Source organism: Tachypleus tridentatus, chromosome 6, assembly GCF_004210375.1.
Source record: "Tachypleus tridentatus isolate NWPU-2018 chromosome 6, ASM421037v1, whole genome shotgun sequence".
In the NCBI taxonomy this organism is placed as follows: Eukaryota; Metazoa; Arthropoda; class Merostomata; order Xiphosura; family Limulidae; genus Tachypleus; species Tachypleus tridentatus.
In genome coordinates this window covers 76,369,543-76,387,110 of record NC_134830.1, presented here as the reverse complement: position 1 = coordinate 76,387,110, position 17,568 = coordinate 76,369,543, and the positions used below count along the sequence as shown (strand labels likewise).

Sequence of the window (17,568 nt, the reverse complement as noted above, 5' to 3'; positions counted from 1 at the left end):
ATTTTATTAAATTTTTGAACAGTGTGAAGACAGTTTTATTTTGGTTTGTACAATGTGCAGATGAATTTTGTTGTGTTTAAGTTTTGTTGAACATATACTTTATACATTTTGTTACTTTCTTTGATTATGTTTCCTCTGCAAATGTTAAAGGTTTTGCACTGATTGTGAAGGGTTAACTTTATCTTTAATACTGTTTGTTATCCTTAATAGGGATTGTTGTTTATAAATTGACACCTTGTCAATAAACTCAGCTAAGGTTGTTTTAAAGACAGAAACAGACCATTAATCTATGACAATTGTTCACAAACTTCCTGTCAGCAGGTCCTAACTAGCTATTCTGTAGGAAAATATTTACCAAACAACACTATATTTGGATGATGTAAACTGATATAGCTTGAACTTACAGTATCCTAGTGCATTGAACTTAAGAAAGACCAAACTAAGAGATCATAGTATTATATACCAAATTCTATAATATTGATCTCTCCAAGATACAAATGCTACCTACATCCTGTTGGTCAATCACATTGAAATGTAACAGAATGTATTACCTGACCTACCATTGGAGGATATTGTTATCTGCATTCTTCCACAAAGTGTGGCTTTACAGTTACAACTCCCATGATAAAAAATGGATGTTATCTCCAAAGGAATGACAAAGAACAAAGATAGCTATAACAATATCAACTTCATCACTTTCTTCACCACTATTTATATTAAAATTATAAATACTTAGAATAAATACATTTTAAAAATTCTAGATTCAAATAAATTAGAAAAGGTAGGATATGCCTGCATACACTATAGTTACTTTCTTTATGTTGAATAAAGGTCCATTATATTGTTTTCATTTTCAAATTAAGATTAATTTGAAATTTAGATGACAAGATTTTGTTAGTAATCTATGACACTTAATATGTAGAAACTAATATCACTTAAGAAGTTAATGGGTTCAGAAATATTACACAGATATAATGCTCAAAAACTTACTTTCCAATGTCATTGGGCAACTGTACAATCGATACATCATTAAGGCTTACAGCTTTTAAGTTCTTCAACTGGGTTAAGGCTGTAGGAATTCTGAAAAAATGTTTAAAAATAATATGTAAAATCATGAAACAAAAATTATATTTTAAAAAAAAAATTATAGGGTGACTATATGTTAAAACTAAATATAACATTTTCCTATACTGAAATGTATTTCTGATAATACCTCTACTCATACAATAGCTTCATCCCAATAAAAGTTTCTCTTTTTTTTTTGTTCATTTTAAGCATTGGTATAAATATTACTTCACCCATTTTAGTCTTTATACCTCACTATATTGCTTAATGCAAGTTACATCTTGTGATTTTATTCACCTACATCAGTGCATCCCCTTTTCCAGACCTACATATAAGCTCCCCATTATTACTTTCTATTCACTTTTTGAGATAGTACAAATCAGCAGGCCCAAACACCAGCCATTTCCTGGGAAGGAAGGGTGGAAGAGTGTAAGAGGAAGTAGGTATTATTAAATACACATTTTTGGTATAGAAAACTGTTAACTTTCCCAAAATACACTTACCTTTATTGACACTATAGATAGAATCCCACACTGACAAAGTGGAAGGGGCAGGTTAAGGCAATATTCACACAGAAATCATTTGTGTAACAAAGAAGTGTACAAAAATAAGATACAATAATAGCATGCTAATGGAGTCTGTATTACTTCTGGGGCAGATATGCTCATCACCTATACAACAGGAAATCTTATTCATAGGATTTGAAGGTCAACCAGCCACAGAGGCACAACCTTAACATCATTAGAAAAATAACATGAATTGATGAAATATTGTACCTAACTCACAGGATTTATTCAGACCCAACCAAGCAGACAAGGTCCCATATCTTATCATTAGAATTATTGAGCTGTGGACTAAAAGCTGGATCTAGAGCACAGTGGCTAGGATATGAGGGCCACTTCTTATTTGTTCTTGTTTTGTTATATGGTATATCAGAACCGAATCTGCAAGTTACAGGAAGTTGCATGTTGATCCACCAGAATTATGAAGACAAGGTAAATAAAACAAAAGTGGACAGAACCCTCAGCTCTATCTCAAAAAAGCACAAAATGCAATGAATGAACAGAACTTGGAATTATGGAGACTGTCATGTCTCACACAACCAGAAAAAACAGATTATTTATCTTGTGATTATGAAGAGAAATACTAACTCCCCAACCTGAGAGGCAGGGCAACATTTTCTGCCCACAAAATAATGAGGATGATATGGAACACACTCAATCCAACCAACAGCACAGAAATTTGTATTCCACGAGTGGAATTACAAGAAGTTGAGGATCCTCTTCCATGATCATCGAAATGAAGATAATAACCAAAAAGAAGGCCTATGTTCAACTGCATTGCAAAGAGCATTGCCAAACCAGAATCACAAGAAGGATCCTGCATTGGCTGGTCCTTCTTCCATCATAGATCTGGGAAAAACCATCCAGGGATACTGGTAGGAGGGCATCAAGCTTTGCTCTCATCTCCATGAGTAAAATAATAAGTTTAAGCATCACTCAGGAGAAAAAAACCTCGGTCCACCAACTCAAGTGACTAAAAATTTGGAATGGTAAAGATTCTCATGCTCCACTATGAAAAATGGGAATATAGTCATATTGGGGAATTCTGAGGAACAATGCTCCAGAGACAGTGCAATATGTGAGCTACATTCCCTATTTTGAAAAGTAAACTAACTATGATTCATTAAATTTAGGGGTCAATAGGGATGGGCAAAATCCCCTTAGGTTTACTCATGATAGTCCACAAGTGGTCATTCAGAAGCATAATATAATTTTTATAATTGTTTATCACCAGAATGGTTTTACAAAACACCTTATCTCAACAGAGCTCGCTGCAGATTTGGAAGGAAGCATATTCGACGAGGCAACATCCACATAAAAATGACAAAAGGGTCCTTGAAAAAGTTGCCATTCTGAAAAACAAGCCAAGGAATGGAAAATAACCATAAGGGGTAGTTGAAAACCTTTCGAGGAGGCAACAACTAAATAATGTGAATAATAACACAGAAATATATTAGAATGTGGTTGACATACCATTCTGAACAACCTTCTCCAATGGGTGACACAATCAAGCTACTAGAGACATCAAAATATCACAAACTTTATGAGAGAAGACCTGAAAAAGTCACCACTACCCCAATAAAAAGTCAGGTTAAGCAATACAAACCAAATCATAAACCCAACTGGTAAAAGTCATCGAAGAGGAGTAAGTCACATGACTGACACCTTAGAATCCCAATGGAAAAAAAATGGAGACATGAGCCATACAATCTTTTAGTGCATACAATACAGCAGCAGAAAGCCCAAACTGGACATAAAAGTTTACCTAAATCAAAAACTTTACTTTTTCTGGAGAAATGAAAAGTAGCTGACAAAGCTGCCTTATACAAAAAAATGAATGAAGGCATCAAACCTTTGTTGAATAATCATGACATAAATAGCAAAACATATGGTACAGTGGGATGAGAAGAAGTAAAATCTTGTCTGAGAAACAACTGAAGATAAGTCAATCACTTTTTCTGATAAATGTTCCATCAATAATGCCAAATATACTGCATAAAAATGAAACTCAATTCCTGATGTCCTACAATGGATCATGTGAAAGCTAGACATGAAGCTTGAGAATGATGATCACTGAATGAAAACTGTCTGACCAAGGCTAATATAAGAGAAGTAGAAGAGGTTGGCACTCCTGAAGATACTTAAGGAGAAGAAACCACAGCTGACTCAGCCAATGTGGTACCACCAGACGAATTTGACAAGATTAAGCATGAATCAGAGCTAGAATCTTGGGTAACTAATAAATCAGAGGATAAAGGCCCATAAAATCTTGGCTGAGAGTATCTACACCCAAAGAGAGGATGAGGTACAGGAAACTGTAAGGATGGGAACTGGAAATTTTAGTGTGTAGTAAAAGCATTGATCTGAACAGTCCCAAGACATGAGCAGATCCAACTAAGTACTTTTGGATGAAGTATCTATTCTGTGGAAAGAACACTGTGAGGACAAGATAAGTGATTGGCCACCAAATTTAGGTTTAAAACACAATAAATCATTCACAGCATAGTTAACAGCAATAAAACACAAAAGAGAAAATCATGTCTTGCCATCAAGAAAAGTGAATAGCAGGTAATAATGGGACATTACATATATATCTGGGATAGGAAGCACTTTGATAAAGATGGAGAGAATCACAAGATTTAACTTGCTTGTGCAATGTAGTAAGATAGAAAGGCTAGAGCATGTGAAGTATGATTCACCAATGCTTAAATGGGCAAATAAGAGAAAATTTCATCAGGAGAAAGCTATAGTGCGATAAAAGGTAAGAGTGTTTCATAATATGATCTTTAATAAGAACAAAGTATAATCAGTCAGTCACTGAGTTTTCTCAAGCACATATTACTTTCATGAAAATCATGCACATGTACTAAGTTGAACATAAATGTAGGTTACACTGAACATACTTTATCTATACAAGTTAATTTTATCCTTAATATTCAGTGAAACATGCATTAAATCTACACATGCCACACAAGTGTCAGCAGACAAAACTGTTAAAATAATCATTAAATATTGCTTTGCAACTATTCTAATGCAAGTGAAAGGGCAGCTTTTTTCATTACTATAAGTCTTAGAATTTTAAAAACTTGTGGGATAATTTATTAAAACATTTTTTCTTTATTTTATTATTTTACACTGAGACATCCTTGTTTTAATTTACTTGACATTCAATTATTTTTGAAGTCCAAAAACAAAGGAAATTAACAATTATTCAACTTTAAAGGATGATTTATAAGCAAAGGGTGAGCACAAAATAGGAAAATATTATAAATAAACATGCTTAACATATTCCAGAATATGCAAGTTCTTTCATAGTGATACTCAGTAAAACATAAAATCAGAGAAATATAATGTATTTCATAATAATTATATGAGAATAATGAAAAAAGTTTCAGAAACAATAAGAAATTAACATCTTTTTATTTTCATTACTAATTTGTATATGGCTGTATTTTATGAATTTTAGAATATGATATCTCAGAAACAAAGAAATTCTCAAACAGTTTATTAGATGACCATGTGAAACATATTTTGTAAGCAGATAACAAATTTGGAGTGATGACAGGTGTTACATATATATCTTTAAATGTTAGTAAAAATATCATCAAAATAATTTATTTCTCTACTGATTAAATTTCATTTTGTAATTTATATAAAATATTCATACCTTCTACTTAGAGAAACAAGTGAATGTTTAGAGATCTAATAAAGTAGCTTTTACTTTCCTATTAGTTTTATCTAAAAAATCAAACTTCAAGTGATCTTTAACACTTCATACTTTTCAGAATCAAAGTAAATACTTCCCTAATGACAAAAGTAATTAAAACAAATTTAGTAGATGCCTACATGTATCAATATTTTTTAATCTTTCAAATCAACTCATAATTACCTTTTATTACATCTAATACTTTCCAGAATAATATCAAATCTAATATTAACTTCCTTTGAAATTACTTACTTTGTAAGTGGGTTTACACTAAAATCTACAATCTCCAAGGCTTTTAGGTGTTTAATATTATCTGGAATATTTTCAAGGTCTGAAATAAACAAAAGAAAATCAGTTGGTGCAACAATCATACTTGTTAAACCTACAACTGAAAAAAAAAATATATATGTTGAAAAAATTGCAAATAGAAATATACAAAAAAACAACAACGTTTTCCAATTACTTCATTAAGTTATTCCACAATAACTACCAAGATATTGTTACTGTTGTACCCACTGGCCTAATCTACAACTTTAAAAAACTACTAGAATACCAAAGTTTTTAAATAGGTTTTATGAGCAATGTAATACCTATGTGAAATGGTGTATTTTTAAATACACAGTGCTAAGTAGTGTGATTTATTATTCATCTGAAAGATCAATTTTTATATTTAACTTTATATACCAGAAGTCTAAAATTTGTGACCTGACAGTGACAAACAGTAGAATAATACACACAGTTCAAATGAAAGGAAAACAGCTTCAAGCTAATATGCAACTTCTATGGTAATGAAACAACCAATCAGAAAATAATAAAAAAAATTCACAATTGAGGCAAAGTTACCAATAGTAGCTTTTATATGTGCAGTTTGAGAATGCACATTTAAATATATACAGAATCCTAAATTTGTGTCATTTAGTTGGCCCTGACTAGCTAGAAAACCCATGGACAGACTAGAATAGCAAAAAAACAACATAATCGTACCAAGTGTCATCTTGTAGAAACAAATGTTATATAATGTGTTTCAAAATTATCTTTCCTATTTTAAACTTTAATCATCAAATAACTAAAGAAAATTAATGATGCAGTATTCAATATCTTGTAGTCTAACTCAATTTTTAATCATCTCTTTGTTTAGCATTGTAGTGAGTAATGTTATCTCATAAAATGGCAACCATGCAAGAAAAGGTTCAATTTGTCATTTAGCTAGAAGACTGGGCCAATTCTATGGCACTTATGTTCATTACTCTAGATGTTACTCCACTAGATTTTTTCTCAGAGGTATGTTAAATATGTCATGTTTTGTATACCTATAGCAATCAGCATATAACTAAAGACCAGGATAAAAGATACAATAAACACTGTAACTGTAAACATGTCACAGCAAACATGTACCGAAATTGAATATTTGTTAGATTTGTCAAGAGCTACTAATGATGGACCCCTAGAAGTCTACTGATGTGTCAATAAAAAAAACTGAACTGGGCTACAAAATGTTGAAAATTGCAAGGTTGTATTTCTTTAGTTATTAATTATTAAATTGTATAATAGGACAGATAATTTTGACCCACCTTGTATGTTACAAATAGCAACCCTGCTGTTTGTTGCATATTATGCACATAAAATATTCAGAATAGATAAAGTTTCACCATTTCAAAAATTGTGGTTTGATTCAAAAGTACTTCAAAAATATTACACACCATTAGCAAATTAATATGACTAATTTATACTTTATTGCATTAATAGTAAACAGTGTCAGAGCTGATTAAAATTTTGAGCACTTCCCCATTTCGTCTTGAAAATTGGAAAAGAAGATGCATAACACCTAAACTCAATGATACTGCATGTTAACAAATATTAGTTTATGCAGCCTTTGGAACAGAAAGAAGACTGTCACTGATCTTAAGCATGAGATAAATGACTACATACCAAATAACAGGAAAGTGTACAAATCTGCAGTATTAAAAAAAAACACTCAACAAGAATAGAATATTTAGTAGTGTAGCATTTAAAACCTTTACTTCAATCTCCAAGTATGGTCAAGAGATTGAAATTTTCTAAAAAGTACAAAAACTGGACTGCTGATGATTAGAAAAAGGTGCTATGGAGAGATGAGTCCAAGTTTAAAACATTTGGTTCAAAGTGTAGGTTGTATATCTGGTGAAAGATCCTTATCAAAGTATATAGGACCTACCTACAATGAAGCATGAGGGAGGCAGTGTGATGGCTTGGGGGTGTTTTCCTGATGATGTTACAGGAGATATTTGCAAAATGGAATAATGGGCCAGCACAAGTACCATCAAATATTTATCTGTCATAGTATACCAAGTGGTTTGGGTATTATTGGTAAAGGGTTCAACTACCAAGAAGATAATGACACTACACACTAATCCAACCTTTGCAGAAGTTATTTAGCTACAAAAGAAACTGCTGGTGAATGGTACAATTGCCCTCACAAAGCTCCAATTTTAATCCAATTGAGCAGATCTGGGACTTGATAGATAAAAAATCTTTAAAAATCAAAAGTTACTTCCAAAGAAACTGTATGTGAGTGTATTAAAGACATTTGGAGAAAAATTCCAAATGACACTTTAAAGCAATGCCTGAAAGACTGTTTGCAGTTATTAAAACAAAAAGGGGACACAAAACATTAGCTGTTTGCTGATCTCAAGCACTTCTATTAAGCATGAAGATTAATAAAATTGTGATGTTTCACCTGTGATTTACCTTCCACTATTCTTTTAATGTAGCCTGAAATATTTTGTATTTGTCCTGACACTTCTGCATAGTACTATATATCTCAACATCTAACAACTATTTCCAAAATCTTAATTAACATAGTAATGCGTTCTGTTTTTCTGACTGACATTTAACATTATTAAAAACAACACACACAATAAAACTTATTAATACAGAGACAGCAGGTGCATACAAGTTCTTAAAATAAGAAATAACTCAAGGTAGAAGGTCAAGTATGCAAGTGTGCAGTCCTTCTATATGACATCACCAACCAGTTTATTAAACCAGTAATTAAGTAACCAGCAAAAGTTCAGTTGTATTGGCTCAAACTAACTTTCTCTACCTTTTTAGTATTTTGTTATTTCGTGTTAGGATACACAGTCCTAAAAGTCTTCTTGTGGTAAAATTGTAGAGCAACATAAACCTGATCTGATTCTGGAGCCTGCCACCTGTTCTTCATTGAAACCACTTCTCACTATTTTTCCTTATCCTTATCATAATAATTGTATTTGTAATCTTCTAAGCTCATAAAAGGAAATAAGTAAAACTAAATAATTTTTTTCATAAGGTGACAATTTCCCCAGTGGTGATGACTACTGTAAGTCATTTTTATAAACGTCTACACAAAAAGTAACATGAGCTATCAGTGTAAAAGTTTTACCACAATTTCATATAACAGTAAAATTATTTTGCTTTACTCACCACTTTTCTCCACGTTGAACAGAAAATGTGGTCTGGCTATTTAATTAATTAATATTTGTTGTAAAACTCGTGTCAATGTTGTAAGTGTAGCTACTAGTTTGGTTACTAATTTTAATTTCATTCCTTGAAGTTGCACAATCAATTCTTTTTGGTAGCACTTTTTTTCACACTTAAGATCTATTTCATTAGATAATAATTAATCAGCAATTTAATTTTAATTTATTTTCAAACAGAATACTCATCAATAAGAATTACAGTCCTTTACCTCAAATCATCCAAAGCTTATTTGTACATATAAAGATATGTTAATAAATGTTCTATCACCTTAAGGTAAACACCTTAATATTGTGTATGTTACATATGTTTTGTAGTTGATACAAACACATGCATATCTAAAAACATTATTTTAACAGTTAAACAAATATTAAAAAACAAAGGACTGCATTAAAAACAGTGAGAATAAACATGTTATGAAAAATGACACTTCAAATATCTAAACAAGCCTCAGTAACTACAAAAAATGCTACATGTATTAAAACAATCATTAGAGTACAGGCTATAATGTGGGATACAAGATGTGCTTTGATTTTGAAGGTGGCTGAGAAAGTAGGGCTCATGTAGCAGTGAAAATATACTATCTCCCAGTCTTAACCTTTGCCTGTCTCATATGTTAGAGAAAGAAAATAATCATAAAGGAAGCAAGAAAAAAACAAGAAGAATATATGTGAAATCTATTGCTGTATGTTACAAATACAATCTAGTAGAAACAAATGGTAATACTACTGTTACATACATTACATGTGGTGACCCTGTTATTTCTCATATACTAAGCACAGTGCTTAAAGACACACATGACCCCCACTCTCACTCACACACACACAGTAACATTCTGCTATTGATATATTCTACACAATAATTACTAAAAACTAATCATTTGTGAACTATATAAAATATTTAGATTAAGATAAATCTCACTTCATTAAAATTTATTTTTACTTCATGCACTACTTCAAAATATATGGTTTAATTCCAAACAACTCAAAAAACTGACTAATTTATACTTTGTTGCATTAAGAGTAAAAAGTATTATTTCTGTGAAATATTTTATGCAGGGTAACTGAAACAACTACAGGTTAGTGTTTCCTATGGTCACCTCCATATCTATTAATGTGTTGTGAATGGAAACTTCTTTAAAATAATGCTAAAAAAATGGGTGAGGGGGTTGGTTGTTTACGTAGGGCAGCATTTTTGTCAAACAAATTCTTGCATAAACTTGCTTTAGTGGTTGAATAAAGCTGTTCATCATATTTACTTAACATCATGCATATCTTTGAAGAATGTGTTCATGAAGGTCAACAACTGAAATGCCCTACCATGCAAATTTGTATTCTGAATATATTAAAAAAACAACAAGTAGATTCCATTTGTAGTTTCCTAAAATTAAAAATAATGCAAAGAAACCATTATACAAATAAAAATAATGACACAGAAGCTCATCCTGTAATGTGAAAGATGAAGTCTAAAAAAAAAAAATGTTAATTGTAATGGACAATTTTACTCTTATCTAAACATTGAATATTGGCTATCAATACAAAACCTAAAGATTCTAACTCATAAGTTCATAATGTTGTCAAAATTGGAGTAACAATGGGAAATTATTGTAAATATTTTATTTGTATATCTTCTGGAATGATTTTATGTTGTGACTAACCCACTTTACTATTACACATTTATCAGCCATATAACACTCAGATAGGTTGCCAAATTTACAAATTTACTAAGTTTAAGTAAAGTATTACATGATTCACAATATAGGTTGCAAAACGATTAAAGTTATTACACAATCTATATTAAATGTTATATTTTAATTATATGGAGTGTAAAGGTCATTTTCTCAAACATTATTGTCAATGGTATTACACAAAACTACAAAAGATATAACATTATTTCACTTGAGCACCAGGAACCTTACAAAAATTGTATTAGTCACAATAATAAATCCAGTCTGTATTCTTTTTTATACATTACTAAGCAATATTCAGGTATGTAGATCACCAACAAGTAGCCAGAAGTTTCCACTGTAATGCAGTTTTCAAAAATGTTGTGTAGAGTCAGTGGAAATTGATAAAAAACAACAAAAAACAGAAGGGAATAAACAAATAACATCTGTATTCACTAAATGTTAATGTTTATTAAATTGGCCAGCTTCTTATTTTTTATACTCAAACTTGTGCTATAACTAGGAGTGTATTCAAATCATCTGCATGAGATAAGAATACCAAGTATTATATTATACTACACTTTTAAGTTTGACAAAAGGTTAAAATGTGTTGTCCAACAATCCATGGATTACGTATGTCACATTATATTACAAATAACATATTCATGGAAGGAATTCCTCAACTCACAATTTATATAATAATCTGTGTCACCTCTTGAAATTGTATTTTCTAGTCCTAAAAACAGACATAATGCTATACAGGTTCAAGCTTTTATAAGACCTGTAAGAATATTTAGAAGTATTAATTAAATATACTTTAGAACTTATATATTTTATGCTAGTTATAGAAGGGTGAAATCCTCAGTTATTATCCATCCATTATATCGAGTTTGGCACAAACCTAATCATTAAACTTTACTAGTCAAATTGACAAGAAGTCATGACAACTACATGAAACCTTCAACAGCCAGATAAAAAGAAAAACTAAAGAAAACACAACTTAAAAATCAAATCAAAATATATTAAAATCATAATATACAAACTACAAAACAGTAAATATAAAAATGAGCAAATCTCAAGTTTAAACCACAAAATAAACTTTTAATGCTTTACAAGTACCCATTTTAAATAGAATGTAAAAATTGCAAAATAAAATTGTAAATACAAAGTAGAAGGAAAATACAGTTATATCTAAAATGATTACAATACATAACAACAACAAATTTTAATAAAACTGAAAATTATAAAAATGATTTTCATTTGCAAGTTTCTTATGACTGAAAAGAGTCAAATTTCACCCTTCCTTAACTATTTTAGAATATCTTTGATCAGATATATTCAGTAACATTTTTCTAAAGTTTTAAAATTAAATCTTAAATGGTTGTAATATATACTAATACTATTACTCAGGGAAGCTTTTACATGTCATTGATGAAGAGAATGAGAAACTGATATAAATCAGGAGTTTTAGTTCTCAACAAATGTCATTTGGAATTATGAATGACACATGTAGAATTGGTTTTTGGCATATTAAACTTTTAATGTTTTATCTGAATTTTGGAAGGAAATCAAAACTGTCTGTGAGAAAATGTGAAAAAACATTCTCACCTCAGCAACCATCAATAATTAAGGGAAAAGTGGAAGTCAGTCAGCAAGTGTGAGGAAGAGTGAGACAATTTCTGTGAATCAAATTTTTACTTTACTTGTTCATTTGTGTGTTAATATTTGGTGTATTCTCTGCATAACATTTGCAGAATATGCATTTTGTGGATACTTCTGAACTTAACTGTTGGTTATCAGTAGAATAGAATCTCTAATGTTTGGTCTTTCTAGTGTGCAATGCCTCTCCAACACAACATGGTTGCCATGCTCAGAATACTCAAGAATCACATCTGGACCACTAACATCCATTTAACTGTGGTAGGCAAAGACCTTTTCACAAAAAATTGATAAAAAATACATGAACAAGACATTGCCCATGTTACTTCATGTTAGCAAAAGTTTACAACAATTTTGAGTGAAGCTCTGTTTGAGAGTTCATCATAGTCCACTTAAGAGTATAAGGCAACTTATAAGACTTGTGACTTCTTTAACATGTAAAGAAAACTCCAAGTTAACATGTGATAGATCAAAAGTTCAGCTAACAATGAGTAAACATCACAATCAATCAAACCTCATCCCAAGATTTTATTGAAGAAGTTCATTGGATATGAATATAGCCCATGCCATGTCATGCATTATTCATAGCAAATCCAGTCATCACTGTGATGTCCAAGGGTATGTGAAATCCATACAGCTTCATACGTAACGATGATATTGTGGTTACACTATCCAAACCACTGACAATGCATTTCCTAGTAGCAGCCACAAGTCAGTAGGTTAAACTGTCCCTATCGGATGTGAAATCTATCTAGATGACAAGAAAACCAGTCACTGAAATTAGGTTGGTAGGTAGATATTTCATGTTTATTGGCACAAAGCTACTAGACTATCCGTGACAAACAAGATGTAGTATGCTACAATGGTATATGGAAATGAAGTTAAAAATATGTAAAATTAAGACCTGCCAAGAAGACTGAAGCATTAAGTTCAAATATGCTAAAGTTGACCTTTCCAGTCCTGAGTTCAGGTCAAATTAAAATAAAATGTGTAAAAGAAATCATGCTAAAACAGTGTATAGTCAAATAAAAACCTAAATTAAGTTAAAAAACCAATGGCTCTTAAAAATGTAAAAACATGAGTGAGGCAGCCAGTATCACCTATGACATTGGCTAATGTCAAGGGCAAACCTACCTTAAAAATATGTTGAAAATGGTGGTGGTGTTCTTGATTGTAATGATGGCATGAGAATAAAATATGTGTAGTTATGACCTGAGTGCCACACTGACCACACATTGGTGCATCAGTACCAGATAAAAGAAAGTGGTGAGTAAAGAAACTGTGACCAATGCATAGCTTAGCCAAAACAACTTCCTCCCTTTGATCATTACAGGAACAAGATGGCCAAAGAGTTAAAGAAGGCTTGATTTGAAAAAGCTTATTATTTTGTTGCTCATTCCAGGTTGACTGCCAACTGATGTGTAGTTGGGTTTTGATAAATGGACCATAGTCCATGTAAGCAACAGGGAAGGTGGCGACAAAGCTAGATCAGATGAACTATGTAGCTCTGTCAGCTAGCTCATTCCCATGAAAACCAACATGAACTGATATCCAAAAAAACTGGACAGAAATAGATAATAGAGAGACATGGGCCAGTTTGTTTTGGATATTGATAAGAATATGGTTGTAACTAACATGGAATGATGTCAGGGCCAAGAGACAGCTGAGTGAATCAGTATAGATCGTACAATTCGTATATTGAATTGTTTCAATATGATTAAGAACAAGAGAAATGTCATACAATTTGGCAGCGAACACAGAAACTGTGAAGGGAATTCTGTAAGCTACAACCGAACTGTAACAAACCATGGCAGAGTCTACAGAGTCATCTGATTTTGAACCATCTGTATATATAGGAATGGATGGATCATTTGAAAGATGTTCAGCAAATAAAAAGTGATATTTCCAATCAAGAGTATATGCCTTCCTCAGATGACTCAATGATAAGTCACAGTTGGGGATAGTAATTAGCTATGGTGGAACAGGCTGATCTGTCGATACTGCTATGCTATTCAAATATAAATCCAATTTTTCTGATTGTGCCTGTATATGAAGGCTAAAAGGAGCAATGGCAGATTTTCTATTATAGAAAAGCGTGTCCCACTGAGGATGGAAAACACAGCCCCAAGTAGGATGCTGCAGTAAGGAGTAAAGTTTAGAAGCATACATAAGAAACAGTTGCAAATGGTGAATATACAGAGGGGATTCATAGGACTCCCATACAAACTTTGAACTGGAGAAGTATGAAAGGCCCCAGTGCAAAGCTGAAGCCCCTGATGGTGGATAGGATCCAGTATTTTCAATACTGAGGTCCTAGCAGAACCATAAACCATAGACCTGTAGTCAAGTTTGGATCAGATAAGGGCACAATAAATTTTAAGAATGGAGTATAGATCCGCTCCCCAAGAGGTGGAAGAGAGGACACGGAGGATGTTCAGTGCTCTCATACATTTGACACGAAGTTGCTTGACATGGGAAATAAAGTTTAATTTACAGTCAAATATAAGACCTAAGAACTTTGCCTCAGGGACCACAGGAAGTACAGTATCATCAATATGATGTTCTTGATCTGGATGAATACCTAGCTGGAGGCAGAAATGTACACAAACAGTTTTAGAAAGAGAAAATTGGAAACCATTTGCTGTGGTCCACTTAAGTATATGATTGATTGCAATTTGTAGCTGCCACTCAATAAACCTCATGTTTGATGACTCACATGAGATGTGAAAGTCATCAACAAAAATACCACTTGCAACTGTAGGGGGTAACTGTTCACTGATGGCATTAATCTTTATAATGAGAAGTGTGACATTCAGAACACAGCCCTGAGGGATTCCAAGTTCCTCTGGAAAAAAACAGGAAAGTGTTGATCCCACATGGACCTGGAATTGGCAGTTCATTAAAAATGCTTAATAAAAAGTAGCAAAATGCCATATCTCCATGTTGTATCATAAGCTTTCTGTAAATCAAAAAAATAGAAACAAGATGTTGTCTCTTCAAAAAGGTTTCTCTAACTGATGTTACAAGGCAAATTATTAAATGGTCTATTGTGGAGCGTTGTCTTCGGAACCCACACTGAGTGGGTGAGAGAAGGTTGTTTGATTCAAGAAACCAAACAAGACAAACATCAATCATCCTCTATAAGGTCTTACAGAGACAACTCATCAAAGCAATGGGATGGTAATTCGAAAGAATCTTTGGATCCTTCCCAGGTTTAAGAATAGGAAGTATGATAGATTGGTGCTAAACATCAGGAAAACATTTTCCTGCCATATCAGGTTAAAGACAGCCAGTAGAATAGTAAGAGAGGCAGGAGAAAGGTGGTGTAGCATCTCATAATGTATATAATCAGGTCCAACTGATGTATTGCCAGACCGATGAAGTGAAAGTTTGGGTTCCACCAGCATAAGAGAGCGATTGTAGTCATAGGAATGATCAGTCAAAAAGGAAAGAGGCAGATGTTCAACTCATGTTTTAATAGCTAAGAAGGAAGGGGATAAGTTTGAAGAGCTAGATACATGAGAGAAACATTCACCAAAAGTATTGGCAATGCTCTGAGCTTCAGCAACTTCATGGCCATTGAATATTAAGATAGAGAAGGGAGCAGAAGTATACCATCCACTCACTTTCTGAATCTTGTCCCATATGACTTTTGAACTGGTGGTTTAAGAAATGCTGAAGGTATATATAATCCAAGACTCCTTCTGGCTTTGACGTCTAACTTGCCAAGCCTGTACATGGGCTTGCTGAAATGCAATGCAGTTGGTAAGCATGGGATATCTATAAATGTTTCTGAGCTTTTCATATTATAGAACAAGCAGAATTTCACCAAGGACAGAGATGCCGTGGGAAAGATGTCGAGGTTTTGGGGATGCACTGAGCAGCTGCTTGGGCAATACAGTTAGTTACTGCTGCTACACAATCATCTATCAATGATTTACATATGGTGGCAGGATCAAGGTCCAAGAGAGCAGTGAAAGAGGGCCAGTTGGCCTGCTCTAACTTCCACTGAAGCACACAGGGTTGATGCCAACCTCACAAGAAAAGCAAGTGAAAAGTGAAGGAGAGCAGATAGAAAAATCTATAGCAGTAAATGACTAACAGGGTGCATTAAAATAAGTGTAAGAGCCAGAGAGAGGTTGAGATTCAAGAGCATATGCTCTACAGCACAACTCCTCACATCAATACTAGGACCACCCCAAAGGGAATTATGCCCATCAAGATCCCCCAAAATTAAAAAGGGGATTGACAGTTGTTCAGTGAGGGTATCAAGGTCTGAGGGATGATAATTTTTCCCAGGAGTAAGGTACAGAGAGCAAACAGTGATGGTACGACCCAAGGAGATATGGATGGCTACAGCCTCCAAGGGTGTATTCAATGACAAGGACTGGGTGAGCATATGTTGATCAACCAGCAATGCTACTCCCCATGTCCTTGTCTTACACATGACCTGTCATTTTGAGATAAGGAGTGTTGTCGAATTGTGACTGTATTAGTAAGTTTTTCCTGTGAAGAAAGACATTTGTAATGATAAAAGTCAATCAAATCCTTGATGTCATTCACATCTGATTGAAAACCTCAACAGTTCCATTGGATTAGTGTGACCATTTTTCTTTATTTTGGAGGAGAATATGGCACAAAGACCTTCTGCTTGTGACCAAGCTTTTTTTTCTTTACTGGATGTGGGTTTGTCACTCTCTAGTGAACCTGCTCGAGTAGACAGGTCCGAGTTTGTTCCAGTGATTGAGGATGTGAATGAATGGGTTGTTTAATTTTTGGGCTGTCAAGAGAGGAAGACCCCATGGAAACACCTGGGCTTGAACAAGGTAAAGTTGGGCAATGACTGGAAGATGTGGCAGGGACAGAGATAGAAGTAGATACTGATTCATTAACTTTGTCAATATTGGAAGGTACTAGATTAAGAGGCATTGTTAAGGATTCTCTAGGAGGCATGGAAGGTCTGTCTGGACTCCTACTGTAGTGGTGGAATGGATTAATGCAGCATAAGTCTGAGATGGAATTGGGAATAGTAATTTCCGAGCCTCTGGATAAGTGATATTATGAACTGTCTTGAGACATTGTACTTCTTTCTCTTCCACCAATTTAGGGCAAGAAGTAAAACAGAAAGGATGTAGACCATTACAGTTAACACAATGTGGTTCTAGTTGGCATTCAAAAGCATCATGGTCTTTACCAGCACAATGAGCACATGTTAAGGAGCCGTGAGAAGATGTTTTTAAGTGACCAAATCGTTGACAATGAAAACATCTAACAGGGTTAGGAATATAAGGCTGCACCTTACAATTCATATATTTGCCTTGATTGTGGTAGGAGGACATGATGTTGTAAATGTTAATATTAGAACATTTATTAGCTCCATAATCCCGTCTCTAGGAGTAAAAATTTGGCTCATG

The 17,568-nt window shown here is 33.2% G+C and overlaps 1 protein-coding gene across 1 annotated transcript in view; it reads right to left on the bottom strand.

Annotated features, from left to right (window-relative positions):
* The window catches only part of LOC143251643 (uncharacterized), a 206,009-nt gene that overhangs the window by 134,197 nt on the left and 54,244 nt on the right, over nt 1-17,568 (bottom strand). The window contains exons 3-4 of the mRNA XM_076502905.1: nt 5,587-5,665; nt 991-1,080 (exon numbers count right to left, since the gene is read on the bottom strand). Of these exons, the coding sequence (XP_076359020.1) occupies nt 991-1,080; nt 5,587-5,665 (169 nt within the window). The remainder of the gene's footprint in view (nt 1-990; nt 1,081-5,586; nt 5,666-17,568) is intronic.